This window comes from Miscanthus floridulus, chromosome 5, assembly GCF_019320115.1.
Source record: "Miscanthus floridulus cultivar M001 chromosome 5, ASM1932011v1, whole genome shotgun sequence".
NCBI lineage: Eukaryota > Viridiplantae > Streptophyta > Magnoliopsida > Poales > Poaceae > Miscanthus > Miscanthus floridulus.
The window spans coordinates 86,522,347-86,536,086 of NC_089584.1; the positions used below are offsets into that span (position 1 = coordinate 86,522,347).

Sequence of the window (13,740 nt, forward strand, 5' to 3'; positions counted from 1 at the left end):
ACCCCATCCTTGATTTTCGCAATTGGAGGGGTTGAGTTGACAACACTTGCCTTGATGGCTCGAGTGTCGCACTCAATGAGCTCGCTAACGGATATGTTCGTGTGAAATCTGGGTCCATCATTTGCTGATGGGGTCGGTAGAGCCCTCATGTGGCATTTCACTATTTCTTAACCCGCCTCTCGGTAGATGCTTGAGCCATTCGATAGGCTCAGGTGGCCCGTTGGCCTCTCCTCGATGGAGATTCTGTGGGTTTAGCTTGGGGTTAGAATCGAACAAGAAAGGTCGAGACGTCCCTGTTCGCTTCTAAGTGGGGTCGGGCAAGTCCGCTGGGTCTCGTCTCTGTTTGATGCAAGGTGGCCTCAAGCCCTTCGCGGGCTAGCCTTCGAACCTAAAAGGTCCTAATGGCTAGAGGGGGGGGGGGTGAATAGCCTAATAAAATTTCTACAACAACACTTAACAAAAGGTTAGACAATTATGAGGCGAAGCAAGTGTTGCGCTAGCCTACTTAAAATGCAAGCCACCTACCACAATTCTAGTTTAGATAGTGTCGATTCACACAAGAGGTATGACACTACCCTATGTTAGTGTGCTCTCAAAAGCTAACGAAAGAGCCACACCAACCAAGCAAGCAAGCTCTCACAACTAGTTACACTAAAGAGCTTGTCAACTAGTTTGTGATAATGTAAAGAGAGTGATCAAGATAGTTATACCACCGTGTAGAGGAGTGAACCAATCAATCATAAGGATGAATAACAATGAAGACCAATCACCTCGGAATCAAAGGATGAACACAATGATTTTTACCGAGGTTCACTTGCTTGCCGACAAGCTAGTCCTCGTTGTGGCGATTCACTCACTTGGAGGTTCACGCGCTAATTGGCTTCACACGCCAAACCCTCAATAGGGTGCCGCACAACCAACACAAGATGAGGATCACACAAGCCATGAGCAATTCACTAGAGTACCTTTTGGCACTCCGCCGGGGAAAGGTCAAGAACCCCTCACAATCACCACGATCGGAGCCGGAGACAATCACCACCCTCCGCTCAATGATCCTCGCTGCTCCAAGCCATCTAGGTGGCGGCAACCACCAAGAGTAACAAGCGAAATCCACAGCGAAACACGAACACCAAGTGCCTCTAGATGCAATCACTCAAGCAATGCACTTGGATCACTCCCAATCTCACTATGATGATGAATCAATGATGGAGATGAGTGGGAGGATTTTTGGCTTAGCTCACAAGGTTGCTATGTCAATGAAAATGGCCAAAGATGTGAGCCATAGCCGGCCATGGGGCTTAAATAGAAGCCCCCTCGAAATAGAGCCGTTGTACCCCTTCACTAGGCACACTGCGCTCTGACCGGACACTCCGGTCTTACTGACCGAACCCTAGACCCAGCGTCCGGTCCACAGATGAACGCCACGCATCATCAGCTTCAAACGTTGTTCATCAGATTCCAACGGCTACTAAATTGACCGGACACTCTGGTAAAACTGACCGGACGCTGGAGCCTCAGCGTCCGGTCGAGTACAGTAAGGGTCGAAAATCGGTTTTCCTCGACCAGACGCATCCGGTCCACCTCGACCGGACATAGCTTAGCGTCAAGTGGTAAACCCTAGCCTCTGTACCGCCAGTCAACGCGACCGGATGCAGCCAGTCCGCGTCCGGTGCTTTTGGATCCAGCGTCCGGTCACTTGACCGACGCTGGCATCACCTCTGTTTTCATTTCTAACTTCTTCACCCTTGCTCCAATGTGCCAACTACCAAGTGTATCACCTTATGCACATGTGTTAGCATATTTTCACAAATATTATCAAGGATGTTAGCACTCCATTAGATCCTAAATGCATATGCAATGAGTTAGAGCATCTAGTGGCACTTTGATGACCGAATTCCGATACGAGTTTCACCCCTCTTAATAGTACGGCTATCAAACCTAAATGTGATCACACCCTCTAAGTGTCTTGATCACCAAAACAAAATAGCTCCTACAAAACATACCTTTGCCTTGAGCTTTTTGTTTTTCTCTTTCTTCTTTCCAAGTTTAAGCCCTTGATCATCACCATGCCATCACCATTGCCATGCTATGATCTTCATTAGCTTCTCCACTTGAAGTGTGCTACCTATCTCATGATCACTTGATAAACTAGGTTAGCACTTAGGGTTTCATCAATTCACCAAAACCAAACTAGAGCTTTCAATCTCCCCCTTTTTGGTAATTGATGACAACCCTTACACAAAGATATGAATTGAAATTCAATTGAATCCATGTTGCTTGCCCAAGCATATTTACCATGTGTAAAAGGATATGGACAAGTTTCATGAACTCCAAATGGTAGCAATTGCTTCCCCTACATATGTGCTAAGAGTTTGGATAATAGCTTGCACATATGCTTAGATAGGAAATGTAGGAGTCAATGTCTACCAAATGATGCTAAGGTATAAAAGATGGACCTTTGAAGCGTGATACCAATCGGAGTGCACCAATATATCATCCTTAGCACCATGGTTAGTTCAATATCACTTGAAAACATACTTTGAAAAAAAATACCACTTGAAAAGGCTTACTTGGAAATGAAAGTCATTCAATCTCACAACTAACATTCATCACACAAGCATGGATGTTTAAATTTAATACCTATGCCATGCAAGCAAACATATGAAATGCACATTCAAATGCACCATACAAGTTCATGAGCTTGCTCCCCCTACTTGTGTGCTCAAAATTTTAGTTGAGTTGATCCCTTTCCTTTTTCATATCTTTCCCTTATCTTTGTTTCTTTCTCCCATATCTTTGTTTCTCTCCCCCATATCTTTGTTTCTCTCCCTATCTTTGTTTCTCTCCCCCATATCTTTGTTTCTCTCCCCCTTTGTCATCAATGACCACAAAGGTTCTAAATGTAGATAGTATTACTTGTAGGGTCGAGATTATCAATGTCAATCAATGGGATGAGGATCATTTTCCCAAATTTGGTCTAGTCTAGATCATTTACCAAAGATATTTAACTCGGTTTGATCCAAGGACAAGCTTCTTCACACCTCCAAATAAGGGTTATCTTGTACCATGTTGAGTTAAACACTTATAGTTCATTTTCTAGATTAAACACTAGGTTTACAAGCTCACAAACATGTCATATGCCATCACTAGATCAAGTCAAGCATAGAGGCAATAGCGATACCATATTGACATCAAAATTCATTTGATTTTCATGAATGAGCCTAATAAGATAGAACCACTTGCAAGGTCCTAATAAGATTGAAAATATGACTAGATGCACTAAACATGTCCTTAGCAAGGATGTATGTCATGCCAATCAACTTTTACCTTAGATTGCTCAAAGGAGAGGCATGTCATATGAGTGGGGGTGCATCAACACATATTTGAGAAATCCAATATGTTCAACTCATTCCTTAGCTTGCAAAACCTTTTCTCATCCAATGGCTTGGTGAATATATCAGCAAGTTAATCTTCGGTGCCTACACTCTCAATGCAAATGTCCCCTTTTTGTTGATGATCTCTTATGAAATGGTGTCGGACATCAATGTGCTTTGTTCTTGCATGTTGCACTGGCTTGTTGGTTAACTTGATTGCACTCTCATTGTCACATAGCAATGGCACTTTCTTAAACTTGATTCCAAAATCACTCAAAGTGGCCTTCATCCAAAGTACTTATGCACAACAACTACCGGCGGATATGTATTCGGCTTCGGCGGTTGATAATGCAACACTATTTTGCTTCTTCGATGACCATGAAACAAGTGATCTTCCCAACAATTGACATATGCCCGAGGTGCTCTTCCTTTCAACCTTGCATCCCGCATAATCCGAGTCGGAGTAACCAACTAGCTCAAACTTTGCTCCTTTGGGATACCACAAACCAACATTTGGTGTATGCTTCAAGTACCTCAAAATTCTCTTTATAGCCTTCAAATGACTTTCTCTTGGTGAGGCTTGAAATCTTGCACACATGCATACACTAAACATGACATCCAGCCTTGATGCGGTCACATAGAGTAGGCTTCCAATCATAGACCGATACAACTTTTGATCTACTATGTTTCCACTTGCATCACTATCCAAGTTGCCATTGGTTCCCATTGGTGTGCTAATGACTTTGCTATCAATCATGCCAAACTTCTTCATCATGTCTTTGATGTACTTGCCTTGACTCACAAATGTACCATTTTTCAATTGCTTGATTTGAAGACCAAGGAAGTAACTCAACTCTTCAATCATGGACATCTCAAACTCATTAGCCATCATCTTTCCAAACTCATCACAAAAATCTTGATTTGTTGATCCAAATATGATGTTATCTACATAGATTTGCAATACAAATAGATCTTTTCCAATCTTCTTGATGAAAAGAGTGGTGTCAACTTTGCCCATGGTGAACCCTTTAGAGAGTAGGAAATCTCTCATACCATGCTCTAGGTGCTTGCTTCAAGCCATACAATGCCTTCTTCAACTTGTACACATGGTTGGGCTTCTTGTCATCTTCAAAACCGGGAGGTTGCTCAACATATACTTCTTCATTGATATAGCCATTGAGAAATGCACTCTTGACATCCATTTGATAGAGCTTGATGTTGTGAGCACAAGCATAGGCTAGCAAGATTCTTATTGCTTCTAATCTAGCAACCGGGGCATATGTTTCTCCAAAGTCAAGACCTTCCACTTGTGTATATCCTTGTGCTACCAATCTTGCTTTGTTCCTTACTACTATCCCATCTTGATCTTGCTTGTTTCTAAAGACCCATTTGGTTCCAATCAAATTGTGTCCCTTTGGTCTTTCTACCATTTCCCATACTTGATTTCTTGTGAAGTTGTTTAGCTCTTCATGCATAGCATTGACCTAATCAACATCCTTCAAAGCTTTATCTATCTTCTTTGGTTCAATGGATGACACAAAAGAGAAGTGTTCACAAAATGATGCCAATCTTAATCTTGTTTGTACACCTCTAGAAATATCACCAATGATTGTATCCAAAGGATGATCTCTTGCAATACTTGTTGGTTGGAGCAATGGAACTTGATTGCTTGCACTTGCTTGATCATTGGGTTGAGATGATGTACTAGCCACTTGATCTTGATCAATGTCATGAGAGTCACTTGCACTAGCTTGATTTGTATCATCTTGCACATTTGAGTTAGAGAGCACTTGCACTTGATCATCTTCATCATCATTCACTTGCCTAGGCCTCAATTCACCAATATCCATGTTCTTCATGGCATTTGAAAGTTGAATGCCTCTAACATCTTCCAAGTTCTCATTCTCTTCTTGTGAACCCTTGGTTTCATCAAATTCAACATCATGAACTTCCTCAAGAGTACCACTATCCAAATTCCAAACTCTATATGCTTTGCTTGTAGTGGAGTAACCAAGTAGGAATCCTTCATCACATTTCTTATCAAACTTGCCCAATCTTGTGCCTTTCTTTAAGATATAGCATTTGCAACCAAAGACCCGAAAATATGCAATGTTGGGCTTTCTACCATTCAAGAGCTCATATGGTGTCTTCTCTTTCAATCGGTGACAATAGAGGCGGTTGCTACAATAGCAAGCCGTGTTGATAGCTTCGGCCCAAAAAGATTGACTCACATTGTACTCACTAAGCATAGACCTTGCCATATCTATGAGTGTTCTATTTTTCTTCTCAACAAGGCCATTTGATTGAGGAGTGTATTTGGCCGAGAATTGATGTCTAATTCCAAATTCATCACATAACTCATCAATTCTAGTATTCTTGAACTCACTACCATTGTCACTTCTAACTCTCTTGATGGTTGTTTCAAACTCATTGTGAATGCCCTTGACAAATGATTTGAATGTTGCAAATACACCACTTTTGTCCACTAGAAAGAATACCCGTGTGTATCTAGTGTAGTCATCCACTATCACAAATCCATATTTGTTTCCACCGATACTAGTGTATTGTGTTGGCCCAAACAAATCCATGTGCAATAACTCAAATGCTTTACTAGTGCTCATCATGCTTTTCTTAGGATGGGTGTTTCCAACTTGTTTGCCGGCTTGACAAGAGCTACAAAGCTTATCCTTTTCAAACACAACATCTTTCAAGCCTTTAACTAAGTCATGCTTAATCAATCTATTCAATTGTTTCAATCCAACATAACCAAGCCTTCTATGCCATAACCAACCCATGCTAGACTTAGTGAACAAGCATGTGGACAATCTAGCTTCACTAGCATTGAAATCAACCAAGTATAGATTCTCATATCTAAAGCCTTTGAAGATCAAATTAGAGCCATCTACACTTATGATCTCTACATCATCTACTCCAAATATGCATTTGAATCCAAGATCACATAATTGAGCTATGGATAGCAAATTGAAATTCAAGCTCTCTACTAGCAACACATTGGATATGCTCATGTCATTGGATATTGCAATCTTACCAAGCCCTTTGACCTTGCCTTTGCCATTGTCACCAAATGTGATACTATCATAACCATCATTGCCATTGGTGTTGATTGAGTTGAACATTCTTGCATCACCGGTCATGTGTTGAGTGCACCCACTATCAAGAACCCAATGCCTTCCTCCGGCTTTGTAATTGACCTACAAAAGAAGATCAATTCTTTTTAGGTACCCAAACTTGCTTGGGTCCTTGAAGGTTAGTCACTAGGCTCTTTGGCACCCAAATGGCTTTCTTCTTTGAGCCCATCCATGGTTTGCCAATGAACTTAGCCTTTACACCATTTGTACCCTTAGTAAGCATATAGCATGAATCAAGCTTAATAAAGGATACATTAGCATTTTTGTTCTTATTTTTGCATTCTTGCTCTTTGTGACCCACTTGCTTGCAACTAGTGCAAAACCGACCATTGTTCTTCACAAAACTAGTCTTGTGAGGAGCAAAGGCCGCTTTGCCTTTCTTGGGGGTATAGCCCAATCCCACTTTGTAGAGAGATGCTCTTTGGCTACCCAAGCACATAAGCAAGCGGTCCTCACCACCATAAGCCTTAGCTAGGTTGTGAGTGAGCTTAGTGACCTCCTTCTTGAGGTTCTCATTCTCAACCACTAGTGAGGCATCACAAGTGAGACCTTCACTACTAGATGAGGTAGAAGTGGAAGTGCTACACGAAGGGTTAGTAGTAACAACAATGATAGGCATAGATAGTGATGTGTCAATTAAATCACAAGTTACACCTACATCACAAGTTTCAACATGCTTCTTTTTATCTTGTTCATTAAGCAAAGTGGAATGAGCTTTTTCAAGCTTTTTGTGAGCCTTGCCAAGCTTCTCATGGGCTACCTCTAGCTTCTCATGAGTTGCTTTGAGCTCATCAAGGGCTTGCTTAAGGGCTTTTACCTCCTTATTCAAGCTCTTGCATTCCCTTCTCTTAATGTCAAAGTGTTCTTTAGCATCTTCTAGCATGTCAAAGAGTTCGTCCTTAGTAGGTTCATCATCATCACTATCACTATCATTTTCATTTTCATGTTCATTATCATCAACATGTTCTTCATCACTTTCATCATCACAAGATTGTACCTTAGTGGCCTTAGCCATGAAGCATGATGAAGATTCAAAGAGAGAAGGCTTCTCATTGATGGCAATGCTTGCAAGAACCTTCTTCTTGGTGATCTTGTGATCATCACTATCATCATCATCATCACTTGAGGAAGCATCACTATCCCAAGTGACTACATAGGAACCACCCTTCTTCTTCTTGAAGGCCATCTTGTCCTTCTTCTCTTTCTTTTCCTTCTTGTCCTTCTTCTTGTTCTTCTTGTTGTCATCATCATTATCAATATTGTATGGGCATTGAGCAACAAGATGATCTTTGCTTCCACACTTGAAGCACCTTCTTGACTCTTCTTTGTTCTTGAATGAAGATTTCTTTCTTCTTGCACGATAGCCCTTCTTCACCATGAACTTGCCAAATCTCTTGACAAATAGAGCCATCTTCTCATCATCATCATCATCCCATGAATCATCTTCTTCACTAGATGTTTCTTGCTTGGCTTTGCCCTTGGATGATGTGGCTTTGAATGCCACACTCTTCTTCTTCTCATCTTTCTTCTCCTTCTTTTCTTCCTTCTCATCATCATCTCTATAGGTGTCATCGGTCATTATATCTCCCAATACTTGGTTTGGTGTCAAGGTGTCCAAACCGCTTCTTACTAGAATGGTGACCAACGTACCAAATCTTGAAGGTAAGCATCTCAAGAACTTGTGGGAGAAGTCCTTGTCCTTCACCTCTTCTCCAAGTGCTTTGAGATCATTGATAAGCACTTAAAGCCTATGAAACATCTCTGGCACACTCTCATCCTCCTTCATCTTGAAGCTTGCAAACTTTTCTTTGAGGATATATGCCTTTGCACCCTTCATGGCTTGAGTGCCCTCAAATGATTCTTCCAACTTCTTCCAAGCTTCATGTGCCATCTCAATATTCTTGATTTGCTCAAAAGTTCTTTCATCAATTGCATCATGAATGGCACTTAGAGCAATGTCATTGTTTTGGAGAAGCACTTCTTCGGCGGCGGTGGGATTCTCTGGATCACCAATCTCAATTTTGGTTTCTACCACCTTCCACACCTTTCTATTGATTGACTTGATGTGTGTGGTTATCTTTGACTTCCAATAAGGATAATTTGTGCCATCAAATTGGGGTGGCTTCTTGGTGTTGTTGATTTGAGCCATTTTAACACCGAAGGTTGTTAAGCCTCAAATAACGGTGACCTTGGCTCCGATACCACTTGAAAGGTCCTAATGGCTAGAGGGAGGGTGAATAGCCTAATAAAATTTCTACAACAATACTTAACAAAAGGTTAGACAATTATGAGGCGAAGCAAGTGTTGCGCTAGCCTACTTAAAATGCAAGCCACCTACCACATTTATAGTTTAGATAGTGTCAATTCACACAAGAGGTATGACACTACCCTATGTTAGTGTGCTCTCAAAAGCTAACTAAAGAGCCACACCAACCAAGCAAGCAAGCTCTCACAACTAGTTACACTAAAGAGCTTGTCAACTAGTTTGTGATAATGTAAAGAGAGTGATCAAGATAGTTATACCGCCATGTAGAGGAGTGAACCAATCAATCACAAGGATGAATAACAATGAAGACCAATCACCTCGGAATCAAAGGATGAACACAATGATTTTTACCGAGGTTCACTTGCTTGCCGACAGGCTAGTCCTCGTTGTGGCGATTCACTCACTTGGAGGTTCACGCGCTATTTGGCTTCACACGCCAAACGCTCAATAGGGTGCCGCATAACCAACACAAGATGAGGATCACACAAGCCACGAGCAATTCACTAGAGTACCTTTTGGCGCTCCGCCGGGAAAAGGTCAAGAACCCCTCACAATCACCATGATCAGAGCCAGAGACAATCACCACCCTCCGCTCAACAATCCTCGCTGCTCCAAGCCGTCTAGGTGGCGGCAACCACCAAGAGTAACAAGCGAAATCCGCAGCGAAACACGAACACCAAGTGCCTCTAGATGCAATCACTCAAGCAATGCACTTGGATCACTCCCAATCTCACTATGATGATGAATCAATGATGGAGATGAGTGGGAGGATTTTTGGCTTAGCTCACAAGGTTGCTATGTCAATGAAAATGGCCAAAGATGTGAGCCACAGTCGGCCATGGGGCTTAAATAGAAGCCCCCTCGAAATAGAGCCGTTGTACCCCTTCATTGGGCACACTGCGCTCTGACCGGACGCTCTGGTCTTACTGACTGGACCCTGGACCCAGCGTCCGGTCCACAGATGAACGCCACGCGTCATCAGCTTCAAACGTTGTTCGTCAGATTCCAACGGCTACTAAGTTGACCGAACACTCCGGTAAAACTGACTGGACACTGGAGCCTCAGCGTCCGGTCGAGTACAGTAAGGGTCGAAAATCGGTTTTCCTCGACCGGACGTGTCCGGTCCACCTCGACCGGACACAGCCCAGCGTCTGGTGGTAAACCCTAGCCTCTGTACCACTAGTCAATGCGACCGGACGTAGCCAGTCAGCGTCCGGTGCTTTTGGATCTAGCGTCCGGTCACTTGACCAACGCTGGCATCACCTCTGTTTTCATTTCTAACTTCTTCACCCTTGCTCCAATGTGCCAACTACCAAGTGTATCACCTTGTGCACATGTGTTAGCATATTTTCACAAATATTATCAAGGATGTTAGCACTCCACTAGATCCTAAATGCATATGCAATGAGTTAGAGCATCTAGTGGCACTTTGATGACCGCATTCCGATACGAGTTTCACCCCTCTTAATAGTACGGCTATCAAACCTAAATGTGATCACACCCTCTAAGTGTCTTGATCACCAAAACAAAATAGCTCCTACAAAATATACCTTTGCCTTGAGCTTTTTGTTTTTCTCTTTCTTCTTTCCAAGTTTAAGCCCTTGATCATCACCATGCCATCACCATTGCCATGCTATGATCTTCATTAGCTTCTCCACTTGAAGTGTGCTACCTATCTCATGATCACTTGATAAACTAGGTTAGCACTTAGGGTTTCATCAATTCACCAAAACCAAACTAGAGCTTTCAGAACCTCGGTCGGTCACCGCTCATATTGAATGAGGTGGCTGCCGCTTCGTGACGTGACACGAAGCATTGAGATGCAGAGATTTGCATATGCAATGTTTGGACATATGGATTTAGTGTATCACTTAATTGAAACAAAAGTGGGGTTTGGCAATGTTTGCCTGGTGATATGAGCGATGGGAAGCTCCTACCAGAAATGTCCGTGCGGGGTTCGGGCCCGATGTTTGCGATGAGGTCGGCGTAACCTGCATAAGCATCGCTATTTTTTGTTTCCTATCTCTCGGCGGTGATCCGAGCCACTTGATTGACTTAGTCGACCTGATAGCTTCTCCTCGAAGGAGGTTCTGCAGGGGGACCCCTCCAAACCCTTCTTGGGAAGGCAGGAGCCGAGGCTTGTGGTGCGGGGAACTGTGAGTTCGATTTTATGCTGGTGAACAAAAAACATTGTAGCCGCCGAGGCGTAGGGTCTGGCGGTTCGCCCAATTGTATTCAAAGTTTCATACCCACACACCGCGCTTCCGGTTTTAAATGTAAGGAGGGGTCGGGCGAGGAGGGTGTCTAAACAAATAGACACCTTCAGCAGCCCCCGAGCAATGTCCGTGCCTTTGCTGTTGCTTGGGTCGGAGGCACGGTAAAGAAATTAACACTCAAAGTAAGTAAACATGGGTGCTTATCTTTCAGCGGTCGTTCGTTTGTTGTTTTGCCTGGGCCACCCGATTGACCCAGGAGGCCCGTTGGAGAGCGTGGTGCTCGACGTTGTAGATGGCGGCGCCTTCAAGGATCCTGCGAAGCGGTAGGACGTCACCGATGTAGTACCCATAGTAAAGCTAGGCAAAGACTGTAATTGAATAAGTTTGTGGGGAGCCCACGAGTGAACAGTCCTTTGAATTTAAGAGTACATTAGTAATTTTTGTGATGAAATCATTTTGTAAGTGGTAAATTTGTGCAAAGAATGAACAATGAACAAATTTTCATCTTTTGTTATGGAAAACAATCTTTTCAGCTTCCCCTCTTTGTAGAAGAGGTTTCGGTGCCCTCTGACCCTTCCCATGGCTCAGGTTGTAAAGGCTAGGAGTGCGGGTGAAAAAGTTCCGATCATGCTGGTGAGCAAGGAGGTCGTAGCCACTGGGGTGTGGGTTTCCCGCAGTCCTACCAGTTGTACTTAGAAATTGTTCCCGAAATCCTAGCCCTTAGGACTTGTTACGGGAAGAGTGAAAAACTTAGAGAATGTTTGCAAAGGTAACATAGGAAGTGTTTGCAAGATAAACATACTTGTATCATTTGTATTAGCCCCCGGGTGAGGTCCGACGCCTCGCAATTTGTAGGGGTCAGACATCACTAAAGATCGGGGATTTGTAAAGACAAAAATTGATAAGAAGAAGTATGCGTTTATTTAAGGGTAAAAACGACGTAGCTGCTTGATGTTCCAGGTGTTGGTGAAGACCTCACCGTTGATGGTTTTCAACTTATAGGCGCCTGGGCGGAGTACTTCCGCGATGACGTACGGCCCCTCCCAGGGTGGGGAGAGCTTGTGGTGGTCCTTGTTGCTCTGCACGAGGTGGAGGATAAGGTCCTCGACGTTGAAGTCTCGGTCCCGCACCCATCGGCTGTGGTACCATCACAATGCCTACTGGTACTTGGCCAAATGGAGGAGGGCGATGTCGCGGGCTTCGTCTAGTTGGTCCATGGCGTCTTGGTGGGATGCCTTGGCTCCCTACTCGTCGTATGCTCTGATTCTTGGCACTCCATAGTCGAGGTCCATTGGGAGAATGGCCTCAGAACCATAGACCATGAAGAAAGGTGTGTAGCCAGTGGCCCGGCTAGGAGTTGTCCTTAGGCTCCAGAGCACCGCCAGGAGCTCGGTGACCCAGCGTGCGCCAAACTTGTTCAATTGGTTGAAGATCCTGGGCTTGAGGCCCTGAAGGAGCATGTCATTTGCGCGCTCAACCTACCCGTTCATCCGAGGGTGCGCGATGGCCGCCCAATCGATTCGGATGTGTTGTTCATCACAGAATCGAATGAATTTCTTGCCGATGAACTGTGTGCCATTGTCTATGATGATGGAGTTTGGTACTCCAAAGCGATGGATGATGTCGAGGAAGAACAACATAACTTGCTCGGATTTGATCATGGAGATCGGTCGAGCTTCGATTCATTTCGTAAACTTATCTATGGTGACAAGCAGGTGGGTGAATCCCCCAAGTGCCTTTTTGAGTGGCCCAACTAGGTCGAGCCCCCAGACCACGAAGGGCCATGTGATGGGGATCATCTAGAGTGCATGAGCCAAGACATGGGTCTGCCGAGCGTAGTACTGACACCTTTCGTAGGTGCGTATGATTTGCTTGGCATCGGCTACTGCAGTGGGCCAGTAGAAGCCCTATCAGAATGTGTTTCCAACCAAGGTCCTCAGCGTGGCATGGTGACCACAGACCCACTGTGGATGTCGCTCAACAAAAGTCTTCCCTATTCATCAGGGATGCAGAGCTGCAGGATCCCGGTGTGGCTCCGTCTGTAGAGTTCGCCCTCTATAAGAACGAAAGACTTGGCATGATGTGCGAGCCGTCGAGCTCCCGTCTTGTCCATTAGCAATGTGTCGCGGAGGAGGTAGTCGAGGTAGGGCATTCTCCAATCGTCCAGAGGGTCAGGCTCTGTAGCCAGATCCTCTTCAAGCTCCATGACCTCGGGGTCGGATGGAGCAGTCGGCGAGTCAGCCCTTGGGGCCAGATCAGACCGACCATCCTTGGCCTGTTCTGACCCTTCGTAGCGCACCGAGGGTTTGTGTTGGTCGCTGGTGAAGACGCCCATAGGCACCAGCTCTCGACCGGACGTCGCCTTCACGAGTGCATTGGCTGCCTCGTTGAGGCACCTCGGGACGTGATTAAGTTTGAGGCCATCAAACTTGTCCTCCAGCCATCGAACTTCTTGACAGTACGCAACCATCTTAGCATTATGGTAGCTGGACTCCTTCATGACTTGGTTAACGACTAGCTAAGAGTCACCCCAAATATCGAGGCATCGGATGCCCAGCTCGATGGCAATGCGTAGGCCGTTGACGAGTGCCTCGTATTCGGCCACATTATTTGATGAGGGAAAATGGAGCCGAACCATGTACCTCATGCGAACCCCGAGGGGTGATACGAAGACCAGCCTCGTGCTGGCGCCCTTCTTCATCAGCAACCCATCGAAGTACATCTTCTAGCACTCT

The 13,740-nt window shown here is 44.4% G+C and overlaps 1 protein-coding gene across 1 annotated transcript; it reads right to left on the reverse strand.

Annotated features, from left to right (window-relative positions):
- Positions 1 to 12,998: 12,998 nt before the first annotated feature.
- Positions 12,999 to 13,505, reverse strand: LOC136454877 (uncharacterized). The gene has a single exon (XM_066455125.1). It carries the CDS (start codon positions 13,503 to 13,505, stop codon positions 12,999 to 13,001), a length of 507 nt encoding a protein of 168 aa, XP_066311222.1.
- Between the last annotated feature and the right edge of the window lie 235 nt (positions 13,506 to 13,740).

Coding starts and splice junctions, on each gene's coding strand:
- LOC136454877 (XM_066455125.1), bottom strand. CDS start 13,505: ATGAAGGAGTCCAGCTACCATAATGCTAAGATGGTTGCGTACTGTCAA.